The sequence below is a fragment of the Ambystoma mexicanum genome, chromosome 7q, assembly GCF_040938575.1.
Source record: "Ambystoma mexicanum isolate Mex_15411 chromosome 7q, UKY_AmexF1_1, whole genome shotgun sequence".
In the NCBI taxonomy this organism is placed as follows: Eukaryota; Metazoa; Chordata; class Amphibia; order Caudata; family Ambystomatidae; genus Ambystoma; species Ambystoma mexicanum.
This window is the reverse complement of record NC_090941.1, coordinates 102,890,876-102,915,512: the sequence shown is the minus strand read 5'-3', so window position 1 is coordinate 102,915,512 and position 24,637 is coordinate 102,890,876. Positions and strand designations below refer to the sequence as shown.

The 24,637-nt window shown below is 41.4% G+C and overlaps 1 protein-coding gene across 2 annotated transcripts in view; it reads right to left on the bottom strand.

Moving 5' to 3' along the window:
• The window catches only part of NLGN4X (neuroligin 4 X-linked), a 958,019-nt gene that overhangs the window by 70,923 nt on the left and 862,459 nt on the right, over positions 1-24,637 (bottom strand). For both annotated transcript variants that reach the window (XM_069639359.1, XM_069639357.1), the window contains 2 exons: positions 20,184-20,369; positions 3,096-3,885 (listed from right to left, as the gene is read on the bottom strand). In XM_069639359.1, coding sequence (XP_069495460.1) covers positions 3,096-3,885; positions 20,184-20,369 — 976 coding nt within the window. The remainder of the gene's footprint in view (positions 1-3,095; positions 3,886-20,183; positions 20,370-24,637) is intronic.

The following is a 24,637-nucleotide window of genomic DNA, read 5'->3' as shown; positions in this document are numbered from 1 at the left end:
CAGTCTGCGCTTGAATAAGCATTGACTTATATTATAACCCTGATTCATGGAACCGTGCAAAGTGTATTTTTGGTGTGCAAAGTCTGGGCAAATTCATTTGTACTGCAAAAATGACCATGCGCTGACTTGGCCCGGACTCACATGCAAAGTCACGTTTCAGCAGTGCAAAGTCACTTTGAACCCGGAAAATATTCAATGAATCGGGCCCTTCGTTATTATTGAACCAGTTGCAGTCTTTTCGCGAATCCAGGCCCGCCCAGTCCAATAAGCCCCATGGGATTCCCCTTGGCAGGGAATTCGCGGAGAACTACAATAGAAACGAGGATGTGCTCCTTCCTATAAATCACACTGCAATTATGCCACATCCCATGGAGCAAAAGCAAAGACCACTGCATGGAAGAATCCAACATCCAAAATAAATCTTTTCATGCAATTGACATTTAGTTTCAATTACATCCTCTTATTAGCCGCATGATTCCGATGTCATTGAATTTCAAGTAGATGGTTCATCACAGCAGAGAGGCAAACTATATTTTGCCAAAGAACTCCTGGCAGGCATCAAACCTTCTCTGCGGCAGCCAGAGACGACAGCTGCGGCTGTATACAATCAGGAATCAAATCTATTAGCATATCTGTGTGGGTGGAAAACCTGTACCATTCCTCCCACACAGCTTTTCATCACGTCAGCGTTAGTTTCACGAGAAATCAGAACAGGGAACAACATGACTTGAAAATACATTAGCAGACTAAATTGGCGCTGTTCGCCCTGTAGATGTCACGTATAGTTGGTTTAAAAACATACCCGTAATATGCAGCTGCACTTAACTTCAAATGTAGCTGGAGATATGTAATGGCTGAACACGTTGCAAATGTACCACAATGGTTATTACTGCTCACAAAAGTATAAAGCAATTGGCGTTACTAATAAAATCCTTTCACTTCAACCGCAGGTTCATTAGGTCATGTTCAAACTGCTTTACATTTGTATTAGACACTTTATGGATGGTGCTGAAAATGTCACAATACCTTTCATGTGCCTGTGAAATAACATGCCTGTAAATACCAAGGGCCCGATTCATGGAATTATGTGCGTGGTAAATAGAGACCGTGCAGGTTAAACTGCGTGCAAAATTCCATTTTTCGATTCATGGCATCTACTGCCCAGCGTTTTCTTTGTACTTTGCGGGGACTTCGCGCAGGCTCGCACATCTCTGCGAGTGTCTGAGTGCCTTGCGCGAGACACCACGCAGAGTGTGGGCATGGCTTGCGCAGACGGCAGGGAAGGGACCGGAACTCATAAAATGAGGAATAACAAGGGAAAATGTGGGCGTTACGACGGACAGCCAGCAGGCAGTCCATCGCATGCCCATTAATGCGCGCAAAAATACGTATACATGGATTTCACCACTAAACCTCTCGGCAGGGAAATAGCCACACAAAGCCCTCATAATATCTGCCACCAGAAGGTAGGCATACAGACACTTGCGCATAGGATTCACTCTGCGGAGGAAAAATCGGGTGTCGGATTATGGGGAGTGTGTACACAGCCAGGGTTGCTATCTAATTTAGGGGTGCGCCTACACAGTGTAGCAGGGTGCAAGAATGGTTTACAGGGGTTCGCATGCAGATATTCAGAGTTTTACCAGAGTTACGATAAATCATACACATGTCGTCAGGGTGCCGGCCGGCAACAGTTACGCGGGACACTTCACAGGGTCCCCAAGATGCAGTCCCACTTGCACGGGTCCCCACACACTGTTTTCAGGGTGCATGTTTTCGCTCCTGAGGAGCATGAAAAGGTAACTGTTTCTGGGTGGTTTTGCTTTACCTGGTAGCATGTTGGGGGCGTTGTGGCATGTCAATGCTTTCTGGCCGCAACTTGCGTATACGGTTCATTTGACCGTTCCATGAAACTTCTGCGTGCATAGTCATTATTGCTGTGCAGGCTTTGCCAGATCTCTGCGCAATGCTACATGAATTGGGCCTAAAGTGAATATCTATGTAGCCAATGTATTGCAGCAGTATTTGAGTCGGTTATTCACATTAGTATTATAAAATGTGATGCAAAGCGTGTCATATATGATGTAATATGCTGTGTTAAATATTCCATTGGCTGCTGCTCATTACTTTGAGTGTGTTGACTGAACAGTATTCCTTAATTTGCATGTAGGGGTTCGCCAAAGGCACTTCACGTCTACACAGAACACAAAGGGCCTGATTCATGGAATTCTTAGCACATGGCAAAGTGACTTTTCACTGGTGCAAAGTGACTTTGCACTGCCAACAAACACCCTGATTCACAGAGTTGTGCAAAGCGTATTTTTAGCAGCACAAAGTCACTTTGCACTGCAAAAGTACTTTTTGCACCATGAATTAGGCCAATTTAGCGCAGTGCAAAGAGCACTTTTGTAGTGCAAAGCTGCACAAATACACGTTGCACCGCTCTGTGAATCAGGGGGTTTATTGACAGTGCAAAGTCATTTCGCACCATGCTTAACTTTCCATGAATCAGGCCCATAATTGCGAGTAGATCAGAGTTGATTACACTTCTTGTGAGTTAATTTCCCCCTCCCGTAATTCAGGAGAGCTACCCATTGTAACTTGTCTGTGAAAGAATTGTCCCTTTCCAGGTCCAGACGTAAGTCAAAGGAAAGTGAGAGTTAGTCATAGTAACTTGTTTGTGAATAACCCACTAAATGCTTAACCTAGATCCTAATAACTGTCTTCGATATGATTCTATTCTCTTTTGCGTGGAGAACTACTCCTTAAAAATGTTGCTAGACAAGCACACATACCAGACTGCTCTTGTTCAGTCAGTTGAACTGAAAACTATTGCATTGAAAAAAAAGTGTTGTACCCTTTCTCCCAGACCTTTGCTGCACTTAATTGCGTGGCGCCTTGAATATAATACCCCTTGCCTACGGATTAATACCTCACCTGAGAACTAAACCTTGCACATTTCTTAGATGTATGTTTGACCATTTTTGCTGATCCTACTTAAGCTGACATTTTTACACAATTTCTTTTTCAATTTTCCAAAGTGCAAATTATGACAGTAGTATCAAATGGAATTGTGATAACAGAGAGATACATACCCCGTTTTGGCAAAGTTAGTCCAATATGTCATAACCACTGCACTGAGCATGACATCGTTCCGGGAGAAATTGCAGTTGAAGAGCTCCGTGGGGCCTATCATTGGAATGCCGAAGACATAAGGGACCTCATCGCCATGTGCCGAGTCTGCCCAAGTTGGTTTCATCTCACTTTGACAGTGGTGATAAAAAGCATAGAAATACGTTGGAGAGCCATATTGGGCATGAAGGTCTGCGGTTGCAACAGCGGGGGCAACCCATTGGTGGTCTGTAAACAGGGCCACCAGAGTCTTTCTTCTTGTCTCAGGATTTTCCTTATCTGCCCAGTCAGTGTACATGAATTTAATTGTCTCTCGAAGAGTGTCCTTCCCCTCTGGGTACCCGTAGAGGTTATCCACAAAGTTAGAAACAGAAAAGTCAAAGTCATTTGGGGAGACACCATCTTCGTTGTCCACAATACCATCCACAAATTTTAATCCTTCTCCCTGGTTCACCCCAAGCATTATATCATAATTAAGAAACTCTCCCTGTTCCATTAAAATCTGGGGATCATCTGGAATGACATCGCCGTCAATCACTGGCCCAAATGCAATGTGGTAAGTGGCCGGAGTAATTGTCTGCTGAATCAGCTCTTTGTAGTTCTTGTCCCGAAGGCATTCAACCAAGTCAATGGTATCCAACATGTCGCAGCCGACTTTATCTGCCAGTATCCGAGTATATTTGGCAGGCTGGTAGTTCACGGCCCAGCTGGACAGAGCTGTTCCACTTTGTATGATTGCCTTTTGAAATAAACCTGAAAGAGAAAATTAAAAATAATGACAACATCAAAATCAAAAGACAGGTGGCAAATCTAGTGCTGTATTGGACAACTCTTAAAATGTGCTATTTTTGTATACAAACGTTTGCTCAGTGCCCTTATAACTTACATCCAAAGCAGCATTCTATGTAATAATAACTTTCATTAAATGTTGCCATAATCATAAATAATTGGTTTGCACCGACAGACATTAACAAACAACAAGTCATAGGTATCATCTATTCATTACGACTTGGAGCATTACCAAATAATATAACATCTAATTTGCAATGCAAATAAAGACATCTCAAAAGACCAGAGCATTATTTTCATGCTAGTATCTCCATCAACATGAGTTTAATCATTTGAAATTCAGCAGTGAAAGTGCAGAGTCTTAAAGTCTTCGTTTGTTATATCCCTCACATTATCTTAGTAGTGTAATTAGATCTAATGAACTTTGCAGCTTGTACCACAGGGCAACTTACAGTCATGTGAGGCTGCACCTTGACCTGCGGTGGCTATGCAGATGGCAACCAAATTATTTTCAAGCTCAAGGAGGGACAATCAGAAAACATAAAATGGGACTAAGCATCTGCCTCTCACAAATGGATTAGATGATGTGGAAAAGTCACAAACCTAACTCCAACCTCACTAAAGTGCTAATCTTCTGTGCCAAGGCAGAAATTATCCCAACCACCCGATGGCCAGATGATAAGTTAGTGAAGTACCTGTGATTCATTACGGCTGATCGCCTCACAGTGCAACTGTAAATGAAAAACCTGGCACGGAAAAACAATCTTGTCATACCCAAAATCAATCAGGCATGCAGTTCATGACATTCCACAAAGAGCTCTCGCCATCATGTTCCTGGTTCTCTCAATGAGGAACTACGCAAGTAGCATTTACATGAGACGTTCACAATATCTAATCAGAGAGCTCAACACGCTGCTGTGAGACTACTACACTGATTGGATCAGAGGAGCGATCTACACTAACATTTCAAACATCCCACTGGGCCTCATTACAAGCTTGCCGGTCTGGTAACAATGGTATTGGTAAGCTTGCCGGGTGCCGATACATTCATTACTCCGGTGGCAGCCGTGCTGGTATTTACCGGCATGGCTACTGCTAGACTCATAATTAGGCCCACTGGTTACCAGTTAAACATGGGGTCAATTTCACGGCAATATGTAAAACCCAATGCTTTACTGGGGAAAGGGGATTTAATTCAGCTAACGACAAAACCTGTACCCAGGAGAATATTCACCATCAATAATGACTTACTTCAGGTGCCAACAGCTCTCCAAACAACAAACATCACATAAATCAAGCATTTGATGAACTTCCCAACTCTTGTAGCATCATCATATCCGAGACTAACTCAACAGCAGGCAAAAAGGTTCTGGTTCGGGCAATGATAAACCAGAGACAGCCTTGCACAGACCTTGGTATAGCAACCTCTGCTCTGCTCTGTCTGCTCCTACTTATCCAGCTGTAACCTCACCTTTCAACCTGCGAGACCCAACATCCAACATTCCGTGCAACTGGCAAAAGCTGTCCTGGGGAAATGCCCAGTAACATAACACAAAATAACATAACATAACTAAAGAATACAGATTTCCTGTAAAGGCATTCTTTTTCATACTTAATTCCTCTATTCTACATGAAAAGGAATGCCCGTACAGATCACCTATAAACAGAAATACAACAAGGCACCTGCATTAAAGGATCAAAGCAAGCGGGTACAATTGTGGAGCAATGGTTATCTCGGGCTCCCCAAAGAATCCACATTTAATTTTGTAGTGGATGGACAATCACCAACATCAAAATGTTTGCATTTGAATTTCAATCTAACAGTTCACAATAGGAAAGGTTCTGTGATTAATACCTGTGTACTTTTGTTCAGTGGAAACAGAATGCGCAGTAACCACAGCCCTAGCCTTCAATTCACTAAGGGGGCAGGCAAGAGTTTATGCTGCCCCAAGGGGGCTGGATTTGATGATTTCAGGTATTAAATGGCACCGTTACGTACCACTATTCTGGCAGCATCCTAGGTAGCTGGTTTCAAAGGCTTTATTGTAGCACTGGCTGCACCATTCCCGTGTGAGAAGCTGTCGCCATTTTGGAAACGTACAATGCAGAAGGCAAAAGTAGTTGAGCAGAGCTTGTGGCACCTAATGGTGCATAAAAGTCGAAGGAATGTGGATGGATAGCTTTCTGGAGAGGAAAGGGTGTATGGTTCCCAGAGAGGAAAAAGAGGACCTTATTGGGAGCAATTAACTTTATCACCAACATGCCGTGCCATGGAATGTCTACAGGGCGATCCTGTAGAATTAGCTACACAAAACCTGGGGGCTGATTTACAAAAGTGTTTTTGAAAGGGGAAGTACCATTAAAAAAAGGTTTTGTAACTCAGGCCCTTGGGCACGAAAAGAAGAAACAGGAGAATGTCAAGTCTTGGTAAAAATGGCAACAGTTGCCATTAGTAGCAGGTTCTGGACTGCTAGAACGGTGACCTTCACGTTACCTGCATGAAAAAACATGCAGAATCTGCTCTCTCCGCATTCTGTCACCTTGTGCAGGTACTGAGCGCTTCTGTGACTTTGGAAACTCTTACTACGTGCAGTTTCATGTTTTTTATGTACTCGCTTCCCCTTCAAAGAACCACTGGCATGGAGTATGGAACACGATTAACACTCCCCGACTGGTGCTTACTGACCATTCGAATGACTGCCAGCCACAACCTAATGCGCCCCTACGGTCTCCATCTGCCACTTTATCAGATGGCATTACGCCCATCTGTTCGCTTCACAACCCTTCTGCTGGCCACTAACGTGCCAACATATTTTGCTTTGTTTTGCAGTGGACAATTATTTCTTTGACACCTACAGACATCCCCTCATCAGTTTTTACATATTGTTCAGATAACTAGAATATTGATATAACGGAGGCACAGGCTTCGACAAATAAACGAGTGTAGGGACCACCACCTGAGAGGGGAACACAGAAAAGTGCAGTTGAGGTGGGAGGAACAAACATCGTTCCTGTGGTGGCCTCACATGGATCGGGAATCGCGCTTTGTCCTACAGAGAATTCAGTTAAAATATTTTTTATTATGTTGTTGCTTGAAATTATTTTCAGTTGGTATTATGTTAAAATTATGATACGAAAGAAAAAAAAACATGCAGGAGGGACATAAGAGAAAAAATACAACGTCGGTAGCTTTGGAAGCAACTAAAATGCAGATCATAAAATTATAGCGATCAGCATATCCCTGTAAATCTGGAACAAATATCCTGCCCTGTCAAAACAATCAGATTCCTATGCGAGACAGTATCCATAGTAATTTCAAAATTACTGGAAGGGAGTCAAATTTAACATGTCTTTGCCCCAGTCCTTAAAGAGTAGATTTAGAATGCATTTCAAATTTTGAATAGCATTTTTTGAATAGCATTCGTAGCACAATAAATTCCACACAATCGAACATCCCCAATTAAATCAGCCAATCACACACTAGCAGGGAGAGAAAAAAAATAATGATGTATCTAGCTCTTAATAGAACACGTTTCACAACATTGAAAAACATGCAACTCGGCAGTAAGGCATCAGGTTGCCCTCTAAGACATTCTTTACATTGCCACACATGCAGAACTTAACATTGATATTTGTAAATTTGGTAAACATGTGATGCACACTTTGCCACAATACGAGACCCCTTGTCTTAGCGAGCAGCCTCCAATATGTCTATTTTCTTTTCCTCCTCGCTGATTGGCCTAGAGGCAAACAAAATGTACCTGCCACTCTCTCCAAGGTGTCGTGCTAGAAGTGAACAGCACTCCCAATGTGTACATTTTTAGGGATGCCCTAGCTTCTGCATTATCCAATGTTTTGCAAATTAGGTGCTCAAGCCCACGCCCAAGATGCTCCTAGCACACAGTGATCTATCATTGCCAACATAAGCTTGTGTAACATGCATGTGCCCCTCACCTCCTACAAATGTTGACACAAGATATTGGCACCATGATTGACACACTAAAGGAAAAAGTGATTACAAGTTCACACTTTGATCTATACTGTATCCTTTAAATATCTAGGTACTGAACCTGTGTACCCAACACTGGGCCCTTTTTTTTTTTTTTATTTTTTTTTTTTATTGATTTAGTTGCATTTTTTTTGTTACAACTTTTCAATTAACATGACATAACAGCACAATCTGAACATAATGAATTAAAATAATGTAAAAACAACTTAATGTCATTTCTCAGAAGATCATTCAAAATGTACAACCAGTAAATACAATAAGTATACAGCACTCTAGTATTCACAAATGACCAGAATATCATCGAAGAAAAGGACACTGTATCTAAAATTTTTATCATACTCAATTCGAATAAAAATATTCAATCATGTATTCATGAGTTTACCCTGATCTAAATTTAAGGAAAGAAGAAAATTTACAGTGGCTATCTGGATTTTCAAGTCTGACGAGCCAAAAATGCGGTCCCAACAAGCATCCGAATCATACATTGCAAATCTAGGGCAATATTTATGAAAATGCAGTTGTCGCTGACCAAACAAGCTAGGACATGTAGTGATTAAATGTGCTAAGGTTTCTGGAGTTTTGGTTTTTTGACAGAACCGACAAAAATTTTGAAGTGGTCCTATAAGCTGGCGCGTACAAAGGAGATCTCTTGTTTCCCATATATGTAGCCGGAAACGGAGAATTAAATTTCTATATTTCGAAGAAGGAGCTCTTGATAAATATGATTGTGTAATGCCTCTTTTATGTGGTGGAAAGCGAAAGCTCGAGGCGTGTTTATAAGTAAGACATTTCTGATGGTTCACAATCCAGGAGGTCTGGGCCCTTTAAGACGGGGTAGCAATACTTTGAGAAGGATGAGGATGCAGAATATACTCAAACATCAATAATCAGACTGACTCAGGAAGTTGGCAAAGTATGTCTGTTTTATTTTCAATGATCTAAAAAGAGAGTATAACGAACATCAACGAACATCCGCTCGATAAAAAATACATTTTATATATCAAAACCTCCTCATTATTGACGTCAGTCTACCTGGCAAATTACAAAAACCTACTTGGGAAAGTGACAGGCTTTTTTAGGAACATCTTGGTATACGTTCCATACTTGTCAGGGAAAGTGATTGGATCGCTAACATCAGGTGGGGCAACTAAGCCCTCCACTAGTGCAAGTCATTATGGACGTCATCAGATACACAACATCCTATTGGTTACATAAACTATAGGGCTCTCTATTATGTGACCCTCTATAATTGGTTGGCACCCTTGTACCTCTCTGTAATATTCCACACACGGCAGCAGCACACAGGCTGGCACCCAGGTGCTGGTGGGCTGGTCATGAACATAGCCTCCCACCTAATTAGCCTGCCATCTATCATCACTCTTGCCGTCTGCCAGTCAATTAGCCTTTGAACATTGACCTTGACAATGTTCTCTGTGCCTGAGAATATAAGGGAAGCCTACACATAATCCGCAAGGACTCCGGATGGCTGTCAAAAGGTCATGTATGACCTATTATGCTTCTGGACCTGTCCAAGTCCTTCAATAAAGTAAAGCACAAAGGTCTCCTCTCCATTCTCTGCTGTCAAAGACATTGAGGTTTACCTTAAATTGCCTCATTGTGGTAACAATAAAAATAGGCAGTACTTCAATGAATATCAATTTTTCCTCCCACCTGATTGCGGGCTTGCATTTATTTACTTCATGCACTAGTCTCTAGGAAATAATGCCCTATTGCGAGATGAAATAAACATATAAATACTACCAAATTTAGCCTCCAAGTAAATGTTGGTGATGGAAACTGGAAACACCCCTCCTCCCTCCAATTTTCATTAAGCTTATTTTTTATTACTATTGTGAAGGGATCCACTAGTACATTGTTGCCCACATGTGTACAAAACGTGTGTGTTTATTTTGGGGGGGCAATATAGTGTGTTAAACTGTGTGCATCTAAGAAGCCAATCTTCTCAATCCTCCATTTTTTAATGTAATGCACAGCATGGTCATTAGTGACCTTACTGTAGATTGATTTACATTTTACAGTAGCAGCCTGCCCACCAACTGTAGTTAATCCATTTACAGTCCCCCCACAGGAATGGGAAATCATTTCTGGGGGTTTCCAAAATAAACATGCCGTTTTTCAGTTGTACAAATCTGATTTGTTTATTTATTTAGCATGTAGGGAACTGGCACAGACACTCCTATTTGTTGCATGTGGTATGATAAATTGTTGTACATGGAAAGTTTGGCCATCTAATAATTGGGCCCAGTTTCAGGAAGGTCAGGAAAGTGAATCCCTTCTGTTCCTATTCCAGCTTTCATGGAATTCTGCAAATATTTGTTATAGCCCACACAGATGAACATTATTCACTTTTGTTTGGCATATTAGATGGCAAACAATCCCTCTAGAATGCAGTATTTCAATTTGTTCAGTTAAATACATGAAAACAAATCAAGTCCACATGTTATTGATGCATAATGGCTCTCTTTACCAGCCAGGGAGAAAATGACATCACCTTCAAGGATGTCACTATCAAGATACAGAAGAATATGTGCCCACATTTATATTGATGCATGTAGAGCTATTGATGCTTGTTGTCATAATGCCAGATGCTTCTACCACGGTTGCCATGATGACAGAGTATCCTGTTGTTTTATTGTTTTTTGAACTTGTTAAGCACATATTCACCTTGACATACAGCAGAGGGTCAACAAACAGGACTTCCAATTAATTTTAAGCCTTACCCAGGTTATCAAGTCTGTAAAGGACGTTGACAAAATATTCAGTTGCCAATATTCAATGACAGATACACACTCATGGTTTATGAAAGGGATCATCAGGTAAACCGAATTTGAAGGTCAAAGTAGTGATCAAGACTGGTTTAATCTTGCATTGTGGAGGGACTTCAAAAGAAAAACGCAGCCTAACCCCACACAGTATTCCTGCATAAGCATGCCAGTGGGGGATTTTAATGGCTAGCATTATAGGAACACAATAGGGTCACCCCAGAGCTTTCGTAGGATCTCAATTTAGTATGTGCTGACGTATGTGCTCACAGTGTGGAAATATAAGGAAATCCAAAACCTGTTCAAGGCACAACAATTGAGAGAAGCATCCTAGGTAGATTACTCTGCTCATATGTTGGATATTTTCAGCCCCAAGACAAAAGGAAACTGCATTTGGCTGACTGAAGCCTAAGAGTGCAGGGCATTGAACACATTGTGGACTGGCAGAGAAAAGGCCAGCAGTTTATTTTCAGACTGCAAAACATGGAAACACTGTTTCCTTTGATAAACCGGAGAGCTCATGGAAATGGGAGCCTTCTGCAGCTTGAAACCAGGAGCATGGAAAATCAAACTACACTGCAGAAGTACATTTAATGCCACATATTAAGGAAATATGTAACTTTGCATTAGCAGAAACAGTTACCATGGAAAGGTATGCATTTTGGAGCTTTGAACAATGAACACATGGAAAATTAATCTCCATTGCCAAAGTAATGTGAATATCTATATATATATATATATATATATATATATATATATATATATATATATATATATATATATATATATATATATATATTGTTGAACTTTACTATGTAAGGGCCGCACTTTTTGGGAGAGCCACGATGTTAGTGGATTTTATGAGCCATGTGTTGCGCACATATATTTAATAAAGGACCTGGGGGAGTGCTTTTCAAAAGACTGCGGAAGAAACAGTCATACGGACAAATATATATATATATATATATATATATATATATATATATATATATATGCATATATATATATGCATATATATATATATATCTGCATGTAAAGATAAACATTGCATGATGCAGGTGAAAACCTACATATGACTTGAGGACACATATTACAGTAGGCCACATGTGTAAAAGGAATTGCAACATTCAAAAACACCAGTTTTCTGTGCATGAAGAAAAACTGTGCTGGCCCAAAATGGCATTTAGCATTAGATTTGAAGGCCCAGGCACTGATCACTTTCACCCCTTCAGGGCAAGGCTAAAAGCTCTGCTCAGCTCTCTATCTGAAAGTCAATCTCTTTGATCCCACAGCAGTAACCAGGAAAAATGTATGGGGTTGAGGTGCTAAACAACTGTGTAAATAAAGGCAGCCCTTAATGGGTTGAACTCTGAACAATCCTTAAAAATAAATTCCAAATGTGTGGTTTCTGCTCAGAGATAATGATAGCAGACCTATCCATGAGGGATTTCCCATGAGCTCCGGGTTGGAGCTATCCTCTCTGTTCTTAAAGATAAGGAACAGATGATCCATTAGCTATGGGAGAAAGACTGTAAATTACTTTTATTGCAACAACTGTGTCAACAAAGGACACAGATGTCCAAATCACATGTGAAGTTTGTTGTATTTTCTATGTAGATAATATTATGGATATCAGAGATTGCAATAGGTTTAGAGGGATGATCACATTATGTTCATTTTCTCAGGAACCGTACTGCATACAGTAATGGTGCTCATATCATTAAATAGCCCACAAACAGACCTATGTGTAGTGACAACTCTCCTAAAAATGAGACCTTGGGAACAAGAGAGTTGCAACCTGAAATGTGATTATGACTTATGACAGAAAATGTAACAAAGCAGAGATCTGGGATATAGTAGCTTAGTGAATTACTTAACTGTATGCAAAATGTTGTGACACTGATGTTTATCATTTTTGAGTAATTCATGAAAAACTGTAATTCGGACCTGCAACCTTGTGCCATCACAGGACTCCTTTCATTACGTCTGGTATGATCAGACAAAGTCACATATATATATTGTAGGTTTTTTATTTGTAAATAAAAGTGTTTTGGTATGTTGTAGTTTTTCACTGCATATTTGAAACTGTGATAATGCGATACCAGATTGGTGGAGTCAGAACTTCACAGGGATGATGCCTTATAACTTCAAGAACCAATCATTGGTTCTTGAAGTTATAAGGCATCATCCCTGTGGACTGTGGACACACAATGGAAATAAGGGAAAACTGTTTGAAATCATTAGGGATGGAAGTGCTGTCAAAACCATGGAAAGACGGACATCTGGATGGGAACTATACAATAGGAGGCAGATAAGGGATTCATGCTGGTGGCTATTCTTGATTGAACTGGGGAAGCATCTGACCAAGTCCTGATGCTTCCCCTGAGTGTACAGAGGCCTTGAGGACTTTTCTGAGTGAAAAACCCAGAGATTCTATGCAAGTAAACATGTCTAACCAAGAAAAGTCTTGTTGGGATCTGTTTGATTAAATACTGTCCTTAAATTGTTTTGGTGGGCAGACAAAGTAGATCCCTAACACTTTTTTACCAAATAATAATGTTATGAATTCCCTATAGCCAACTATCATGGGGTGATTTTGATGAAATTCGAAAACAACAACATTGCTCCCAGTGTGTATGCAAATATAGTCTGTTAAAGTATTTGGGTACTCCTATTTCTCATTGCCAAGGGAAAGGGGGACTTTCAATGGGAAACCCCATGGTAAAACACTTTGTAAATCAGGCCCAAAATGTTCTAATGTGTTGGTTCTTTGGTTCTAGAGATACGCATATGCATTAAAGATGAGTCACTTTTAGGCTGCCAGGCACGCAGATAGGAGCAATCCAAAACAACTCCTGCAGGCCGCTAGCTGAAATAACCTCCTCCTCCCTCCTGACAAACATGTAATCCTGCTCCTCCAAATTCTCCATTGTCACTGTGGAAGCATTCACAAGAGACTCTTCCTCACCTGCCTCTTTGTTCATTTCCACATAAGGCCCTGTCTCTCCTGCCACTGTGTGTGTGTCTGTCCACATGGTGTCTTGACACTCCTGCCTCTGGGCTACTTGTCAACTCCAGAGCCTCTGATAGCATTGTCTTCTCCACTGCTCCTCCAGCATCCTGAAATTCTTCTGCCTCCCCCATCAACTCAGAGCATCAGTAATGCATTGAATCCTAGATGCACACATTAGCACTCACAAGAACAAGAGGTTGGCGACTCTTTATCCATCATGGGGGAGTCATCCTCCTGTGATGCGAAATTCAGCCCACTCCTCAACCTCTTCCAGTAAGCCAATCATTCTTTCCCCTCCCTGTTTTGCAGGTGCAAAATGACAACTGCCACAAATGGCAACACCGAGAACTATGTCCATGTGCACAACCTGGGAATCAAGAATTGTATAGGCCTAAGACAACCAGATCACAACCACAAGTGAACTAACAAATTAACAAAAAAGAGAGAAACAATCCTAGTCTTAAAAAAAATAGAATGTAAACTTAAATAGTATTATTATGCAATAGTAGTACAATACTACTAGTAATATACCAGACATGAAAGTAGGGTTAAGTGTAAGCAAATCTGTTTGCGTTTTTCTGTTTTTTGGGTGGATAAAATTAGGTGTAGCAAACAATTTGGTTTTTTTTTAAATGTTGTAAAAGAAAACAAAAGGTGGAAGAAACAAGAACAAAAGGCAGAGCATCTGTGATGCTTTTTACATTGGGAAATTACCTCTACCCAGTGTCACACAAGGAAACAACATTTATACAAAAGGGCCATCCAAGTGTTATCCTTCTGTATGCAACACCTTCACTCACAGCCTAGCAAAACTGACAAAGGAACAGAAAGTGAGTGTTTCCCATAGGGGGACAAACTTTCTTTATGGTATTCGTGGCCTGAACAAACTCAAACAGATTTGATGAAACACCCCAAGTCTTGCCGGCTAAATATACCTGTTATTTGTCTTAAGATCTGCTCTTGATTGGACACCAAATCACCTTACGAGACTGTGAAGTCTGCTGCATATTTGTTTTAGATTGGTATGTGGCAAAAACCCATCCCATCCTCATGGTATAGATGAATCTTCACTAACAGATGTGCCTGCTACCCCGGGTCCATTCTTAACAAGTTTGTCCAGGCGAACTGTACGGATCTCAGAATACTGAGAGAGGTCTTGATATACTCAGAATCTAAAAATGAGACTGAAGTGACTGAGGGAGGGAATTTCCCTCTGTTTTACATTTAGCTCCACGTATCTTTCAACAATATTTAATTGTCATTCTGTGGAAACAGAAAAATTGATATGAGGCCGGGAAGCCCAAAGGAAACACACCAACACAGGTTACAAAGGACATACAAAGTGCTTTATTCAAAGATACAACAATTACCAAAAGTCAATTGACAAACGGGTAGCTATTCGGCCCTCAGAGTAACAGAACGAACCATCAACGGTAGTTCGCCGTGTTAGTGTGAGAGACCGAACATTGGGACACTCGGGTTTTTATACTTTTTATCCAGCTCTGGCCAACCCCCTCGCAAGTTAACCATTCTCAGAATCAAACCTAGGGTTCGTTGCAAGGTCAATCCCATAATGTATGCATTTTGATCAGTTCCGCTGCTACAGTTGTTCATTTACACATAGGTCAGGGATAGGACAAGGTCTCAGTTCGCGACCCCAACAAGTGGCCTGCGGGCATATTACTTATTCATGTGAGTGGAGGTCACAACGGCCAGAATCCCACTCGAAATGTCATTCGGCCTCCATTTTGTTATTCAGGGTGATTTCCACACTACAAGAGAACCTAAAATGGCGGCTAAATCCAAGATGGCGATTTACATAATACATTAAGGTTAAGACCTTGCCGCGGAATCTATTTATACGATGTTTTAGACAACTTGGCGTAGGGCAACATACATTCAAACAATGCAATAGGAGGTATAATATTATTTCGATTTCCACAATTCTGCAAAATAACCAAAATTGATTAATCAATTACGCTTACATTTGAAAGTAAAGCAGATATAAATGTTGTTTGTAACATGCTGGTTATAGACCTAGTAGAGAACGATTACAGATAGTAATCACTCTATGCTGGTGAACACAATAAAATGAGATCATATGGCCCATTGGACCTCCATTTTGGTGAATATAACACATGAGTATCATGTGTAGCATGTACCCAATGGTACATGCTATCATGAGTAGCATGTACCATTGGGGTAATCTGGACCGTCCGAGGGCCTAAATATACCTAGGACCTTGAATGGCCATATGAAGACTATGATTCCAACTCCAGACCTCCTTCTCTGAGATAGATGAAAGAATATTACTGAGAGTATGTTCATGAAGGCTTAGGCAACTTAAGAATGCATGCTGTAATTTGAGCCTTGCTAGAAGGTACATTTATCTAATAATAATTTGGATGCACTCTTTTGAATCACTCGCCTACCGGTTCCCTTTATCTCACAAGGAATCCATCACCTTCCATCTCATCTACAGACCACCACACAGGAACGAATCCTATATTGCAGATATCTCCAACTAACTCTCCTCTGCTAAACTAGCACATTCTAATACATTTTAATGTTCTGAGTCTCACGCTGCCAAACGCCACACTCAAACCGCACTTTTTGTGACTTATCAGATCTCTGAAATATAATCATATGTTGCTTTCCCCCATGCACAACGAAGGCAACATCCTAGACATAGTATTTACATCACCACCCTTCATCACCTGCACAGTCCCATTCTCCAATAAACTGGTCTGACCATGCTACCTTCCCATTATTGATCACCCACTTAACAACAGCCCAAACACTTCAGACTACATGTCTGCTCACTCATCTCTCATTCAAAATCTTCCAAGACAATGAGCTAGAATCAATATTTCCGGTTTTCTCCACAGGTACTCCTGGAAGTATTCAACACCTCTGCTATGAACCTGGTTGACACTCATGCCCCCCTGAAAAGTAGCCGTGCTATGACCAAACCACCTGCCTCTTGGTATACTCTCAATCTCACCTGCAACAAACACTCAATAAGAGCCCTAGAGAAAATGTTGCAAACGATTTTTAATGCACCATAGATAGTTCATTATCACCGATGTAGAGAAGCCAGTAGGGAATGAACCTAAAGAGGCCCTTAGAAACCAGGTAGTGGCCTGGCTATGCCAGAAGAATGGGCCTGAGATTATAAGGACTACTGACCTGAAGGTCCGTGGGAGTAAAGAGCTAGATTATTGGTGCTCTCAGAACAACAGGGACTGTGTACTGGTGGGGTGTGGTGGCAGCAACCGTCTGTTCTTTTTGTGCATTTTTAAAGACTTTCCTAAAGGATCCTCTAATCTGAAGTTGGTAGTGGATCTCAAGTATGACTTCTATCACAGTATGGAATGCTTATTTCTACATGTTTTTATGTTTTTGTCTGCAATATTATTGTTAGTTGTTTGTTTGTCTGATCTGGCTTTGTTGGCTTTTGCTGCTAGATTAATCGGTATGCAATTTTGGTTTGTGTTTCTTTGCTTCTTGTCTGTTTTATGATGTACGCTGAGGCCTTCGGGTGTGTGGTGCTTTATTAATATTAAAATACAAAAAATAAATATAATAAATACAAACTCTGTGATGCTTACTATTCCACAACCATGGCAGCAGCTTTTAAACAGCAGCCAAACCGTCTTTGAAGAAGTCACACATTGTACCAAATCCTCACCTGACTCAGAGGTGCCAGAAACTCAGGAAAAATGTGATGGTGTCAATAACTTTTTTATTGAAAAAAAATAGACAAAATCCGTCAGATCATCAAATTAACCTCCCAAAGCACTAGCCTTTCCTGCACCCTGACCACCGTACTGCCCCTGCCGGACTGAATTGTCTACTCTCTCTCATCCAAACCTCCCAAAAGCAGTTACCTCCCTCAAACCTACTTCCTACTCTGACGTTATCATCCCAGCACCCATCATTAAACAATTGATAGGCCCGGCACTCCATTGACTCACCAGCATTATAAATTCCTCCTGCACCAATGTGTCATTTCAGGACACCCTGAAGAGTGTTCTCATACAAGCTCTTAAAAAAAAAAAAAACTTTAGACACAAATGACCTGGCCCATTACCAGCCCATTATGAATGTCTTTTGGATCTGCAAAATCTTGGAAATGTAGCAGCTACATAACTGCTCACCAGTATCGAACAACTACACCACCTAACTGACAATCACTCTGGACCCCCCCCAAGTGTAGCATTGCGACAGCGACCATCCAAGTGGAGGATGATGCAGTCTGAATCATGGATAAGGGGGACTCATGCCTCGTCCTCCTTGACCTCTCGGCTGGATTCAACACCATCAACCACAACATCCTCCTTTACTCTACTTTTGACACAATATAATTCTCTGGCACTGTCCTGATATGGTTTATCTCGTACCTCTAGAGCAGACACCAGTCCACGAAGATGAATGGTTCTATGTGAAAATGTTGAATATTGTAGGCCGCACACCAAAAATACTATTTTTATTTAGCTGATTTGGTGTGGCCCGCAATATTCAACATATTTCACTATTTGGGAGGTTTGACCCCCCAAACCACCTTCATCTAATCCCCCACTCTATCCTTAAAATGAAAGGTTTGCTCCTTCACCCACTTCCTTCAAAATACCTCATCCCAAACCCCCCTCCCATCACAGACACACACACACACACTCCCAGATGCACACACATACACACACACACACACACCACTACATACACACAGGCACCCAAACACAAACACTTACCAGCCATTTCGGCGTGTCTTCTGTCTTCAGGCCTGACCCTGCCTGTCAGCCCCTGTGCACACTCTGACTCCCTGTCTCCTGTGGAATCCTCCAAGGCTTAATCTTTTTTTTAACAATCCTTATAAACCTATACATGTAGCCTGTGGGCACACACTCAAAGATTCTGATATAGCAATCTACCAATACAAAGTTATACATGAGAGTAAAAAGCCCACAGGACATCAGTCATCTCTGTGATTACATAGCTATCCTCCAGTCCTGGATGTCAACTGCCTACCTCAAACTTAACCCTTCCAAGACCAAATCCGTCCTGATCATTCCCCACACTAAACAACAACAATGGCACAATGATATGATATGCGCCTAGAAGGTTTTGATCTGTAACTCGTGGATTCAACAAAATCCTTAGACTTCACGATTGACAGTACCCTGCCCTTCCATAAATACATAGCCATGAAGGCCCAAACGGCCTGGTTCCAAATCTCCTTGCTTTGCAAAATGGAAACCTTAATCTCACTGCAGGACTTCTGGATCATAGTGAACAACCTTATGGTCTTGCACACCGTTGGGGGAAATGCCCTACTGACGGGCTCCCAGCTGCTCACTTGGATCCCCTAAATGCAGGGTATGGAAATGAACCAACCCTATCCAATACAAATTACATTGACCTCCTCTCCAGGATAGGAAACTGTTCAAGACTGGATATGTCATATACAAAGCAGTCAGAAGTAGCACACCTATGTACATGGTGGCAAAGCTCCACATATGTGATGGCATCCCCTCCTCACACAGCAAATCGACCAACCAACTTGAATCACAACTCTTCCACAATGAGAGGACCTGCAAACTAGCCTTCTCTTGTCACACACCCACCCTCTAGAACTCGATTCTGGTGTTGGCTCCCAATGCCCCCACCATTCTACAATTCCACAAATCTCTAAAAACATGGCTTTTTCAACAACACTTGATCGTGGACTAATCCCAGTGGATTCACAGACCACAATTCATAGTACTGTGCTACTGTTAAAAGACACCAGTCCAAGGGCTTGCTACCCACACCTGGTAAAGTGCTCTGCTGCTGTTGGGCTAGGTCAGTGTTCTAAACAATAACAAAATAAAATAAATACATTTTTGGCTGTGTCACATAGGTTGTTCATTTGCAGCAACATTATGATTCACAAATATAACATATATGGTCCTCTCAAGCTGGGTGTGCTGCAAATTGTGGGGGCAAATGGCCATGATTCACAAATGTAAAACTGCACTTCTCGCCACAGGCACTGAAATCCACAGAGAAAACTATAGCTATCAAAGTGAAAAAAATAAAAATGCATTTTTTTTCCTTGGAAACAGTGACAACCTTTGAAGAAAGTGAACCACCGTCAGTGAAACGTGTTAAAAAAGTGAACGTTGCTCCACTAGATGTGTTTGTGTTCTTCATGTCACTTATGCCAGTGTCATAAAGACCAACCTATTACCAGAGAAAATAATGGTTTGTTTTTTTGTGAATCATGTTGCCTCTGCACAGATATGGCAGATTTCACATTTCTGTGATTTAGGCACATTTTGACCTTTTGTATTTGTGTTTTTGAAATCTATAATTGTGACATGTTTACAAATTACCTGGGCCATGTTACACAATGCTTCATTAAAATAATCATGTACAATTGAGTACATATGTCCATTAAATAGACGTTTCTGCTTACCTTCTGAGTAGTGGGACAATGTGAGAAGACTCACACAAGATGCCCCAGCTCCAGAACCAAAGATGGTAACTCGCTTTGGATCTCCTCCGAAGGCCCCAATATTCTCCTCGATCCATCGTAAAGCTTGTATCTGGTCAAGCAAACCATAATTGCCTTTTGCAGCTTGATCCCCAGTGCTTAAAAAACCTGCAATTCAAATGAAGACGATAATACATTCATCAATCATAAATGTCTTGCAAGTACATAGCAAAGCTGTTGATAAAGATTATAGCTTGTAGATGTAAACAAAATGTGCTCCACTAACAGTTCAATTCTGATTAAACATTTTCAGAATTCCTGTTATTCATCATGAAACATTTGTAATGATGGAGGCAATCTATTCTGCTGTAAATCAATCATTCATTATTTTCCAAATTCAGTGTAGAATGTCCAGCATACGTATGTGTCTTAGTGTAGAGCATTGCTAACTAGGAGAGATATTACACATGAAGTGTCAATACCATAGAAAAGGCATGAATTGTTTGGATAATGGCAAGTTGATGATTCGATCTCAAATTAAATTTTAATCTGGTGGATGTTAAACCATGATATGCCTTCCTTCCTCTACTGTTCTTTGCTGAATCCTCTTTTCTGAGGAAATCAGTGCATGAAACTGGAGCATCTGGCTCTAGGTTCAGGAATAACATATACCACGTTGGATAGAAATGAGAAGTCCGAACAGTGTTGTTGTGAATACAAAGTTAAATCTGCAACTTGCACTATCATTTTAATGCATCTTAATATTGTCTAACCTTTTCAGTCACTATGACTCTATCATGGACATTATCATGTTTTAATTGTAAACACGAATTGTGAACTTCCAATCAAACATGTTTCTACATTTTGCTTAGAAAACAGTAACATATGGACAATTGAGGGTGCTAGATGAAACATGTTATTATCGTTGAAGCAGCAATTAAGGTTGTAAGGCCACATTGGCTTTAAATGTAGCAACCTATCGAAGGGAGTACAAAATGGGAAACTGTGTAGACAGCATCAAAACAAATATTACTCTCTTTCCCAGAAAAGGATTTCTGTTTGAAAGTAATTTAGAATTCTGTTGTAAAAGCTCTTCTGGATGTAATGGGGCAATTTATTCTTTGACTTCTAGGAGTAATTCTGCTGTCAACATATTGGTATACCCTCAGTTAAAGTTTATGCTAAGTATCAAAGTAATAGTGTGTTATCCAAAATAAACGTTGTATCCAAATGTAGACATAATGCACAAGAAAGACAAAGATTATCAACTTTCTAAAACAATCTTCTAGCAAAGATTTTGGGAAAGTGTTTTCTCTCTCATGAATTTCAATAGACAGTTGGTATATATTTTCTCTCTGTTCCATGTGCCAAAGGTTTTACGTTTTTAACTCCCACTACCCCCCATAAACCCTCTGCTTTGAAGTTTAGAGCCCTTTGATTTCGGCACCTGGACCATGACCACCTGCAATTATCTTTGTTCCATCTGCAGGTAGGGTTAAGATGAGTTAAGATGTTAACCCCCACACCATCCCCCCTCACAGCTTCCATTGTGATGCTTGGAAACTCCAAATGGGCAAGTGCAAGAAGCTCTTTAAATGTAGTGCCTGGACCATGACTCACTGCACTTTCTCTCCATTCAATCGAAAGGTCGGGCTAAGATTTTAAACCCCACAACACTTACCTCACAGCCTTCATTTTAATGGTTGGAAACCTCAAAAGCACATATGCTAGAATCCCATGAAGTTCACCGCCTGACCATAACTGCCTGTATTTTCTCTGTGTCCCACCTGCAACTAGTGTTAAGATGTTAACCCCCACATAATCCTCCTCACAGCTTCTATTGTGATGATTGAGAATGCCAAAACTGCAAGTGCACTAAGCCCTTTAAATGTATGCCCGGGCCCTCACTGACTGCACTATCTCTTTGTACCATATGCAGGTTGGTTTAAGATATGAGCCCCATCACCCCTTCACTGACGGTCTCCATTTTGATATTTGGAAGCCACAAAAGTACATGTTTGAGGAGCACTTTAAATTTGACACCTGGTACCTGACTGGCTCATTTTCTCTGTGTTCCATTTGCAAGTCCCCCTCACACCACAGCCTACATGTTACTGTTTGGGACACTCAGAAACGCATGCACAAGCAGCCCATTAAATTGTTTGCCTGGACTCTGATTGGCTGCATTGCATCTCTGTTCCATCTGTAGGTGAGGATATGATTTTAATCACAATATCCCAAATCACAGCCTTCATTTTTATACTTGCAACCATCCTCTGCTCCTTCCTGTGCAGCTCCTTACTTCCGCTTTCTGTTCCTTCTCTTTCCCCAAGGAGAGTAAAAGGATGACTGGATTGTTGATCCCCACTTTTATCTACTTTCCTTTGACTTGAGTATTTAAGCAGCTATGTTAGGGAGACCAATCACCAGGACATTCAGAGGAAGTGATAGACAGATATAAGGGTGGGAGTAAATATATTTCTCTAACTCATTATTTGCCCCCAGTTATCCCCTCTTTGCAACTGGGTTCCTCAAGTATGGCACATACACAGCGCGCAGATTAGAAAAATAAAACTCAAGCCCATCACACCACTGAGACAACTATAAACATACAACAGAATTTCTCCTCAAATGCCACTCTGCACTTGTGCAAATACATGATATCAATGAACCTATTGCCAGACATTCTCTTTCTCAAATTGAAATGGCCAAATCACCATACACACCTATCATCCCTGATAAGCTCCCTCAACACTACCTCATTGACAACAGAGAATGTGTGCCCAGAACAGGTGGTGCATTGCTGTCATTTACAAAGACCCTCTCACACTTAGCAACCTCATCTACCCACAATGTCCATACTCTGACACCCTCTCTCTCAGTTGCTGTCCTCCATCACACCCAGAGCCTAATTTCATACACATAATTTAGCGCCTCCAACACCCAATCCCAACGTCCACAATGGATGGTCTGACTTTGCCACTAGCGACCACAGTTCCCCAAAGCCACATACTGAACACTGTCCTCATCAACTTCCACCCTTCGACTTCTCCCAGCACTTCGACAACCCTACAGAGATTACTGGCGACACCCTTTACATTCTGTTTACAGCAAACACCACAACTCTGTGCAAAATTGGAAGTGTGCAGTGTCCTTCCCTCAAACACGCCCCATAACATTACTAAATTACATCAGCATCATCACACAGGCAGTTGAACAAATAGCCCCCTTCAAAACACAATAATCTCACAAGCACCACAACAAACCATGGATCAACAAACCTTAATTCCCATGAAACACTAATGCAAGATGCTGGCAAAGGAACCTGTTGCTCGTCAAGAGTACACCCCTCAAATCACTGCCATAACGAATACAAGATGGCCACACGCATTGTCAGGCCACTCACTATCAGCAAGAAATCCAATTTGCCACTAATCACATACACAAACTTTTCAACATAATCACCAAACTGCAATACACCTCTACTATGCATGCATCCGCCGCATTATGCAACTTCTCATGGACTATTTCAACTCCAAAATACAAAACACCAAGCAACCCCTTGTGATGCAGGAAATGTGTTGGAGGGACAGGGCCTCTGTATCCTTGTCCTTTACTGCCTTTTATCATGTGTTCTGTTGTGACCTCCGTGCTGGAGTTCATGTGGGACTCCTGGCGGTGCAGCTCTCTCTTTTGGTTTGGTGTACAGACCCATGGGATACCCTTATGGCACCCATGGGTGGGGGTACAACCCTGTGCCCCTAGTGTATGTTTTTGGGCACCTGTGTGTGGCCCACAGAGCAGGGTATGGGCTGGTGGCAGCTCCATGCTGAATTTGACAGGTGCTCTGAGTATCCTCCATTTTGGGATACCCAAGCCCTGCCATTGGAATCAGTTGATTCCTGATAGGAAACAAGATGGCCCCTGTGGCCTCTTGCTTTCTATTGCCTTTTACCATGTTTTCCCAAAGTCCTGGGAAGCCCTGACTCTGTCCCTTCCCCCTGACTGACTGTTGGGTGGAAGTTCCATATATGTTGTTGTTGTGAAGTCCAGACCAGACTGCTAGAGCCTTCCCAGTGACTGCATGTTGTGAGTTCACCCTGTGGGTGGGACCTGGGTGAATGGAGTGTGTGACAAATAAGCATTCTGTGTTGTGGATGTCTAGTATCTGGTGTTTGAAACAATGACTGAAACAGCCCTGCCCGAAACTGGTATACATGCAGTGTGGAGTGTTGAATGGCTGGGTACTTGTCCCAATACACATACATTGTTGTGAGTGTCTGGAGAGAAGTGAATGGCCTGAATGCCCTATGCACCTGATTCGATGCCTGCCTGCATGAATGCTCTTCAGACCAATTGCTTGCCTGAGTGTGACCCAGCAGAATGAATGGGAGATCAACTAGTATATCTGGGGGCCTCTCACTGCTAGACTTTGT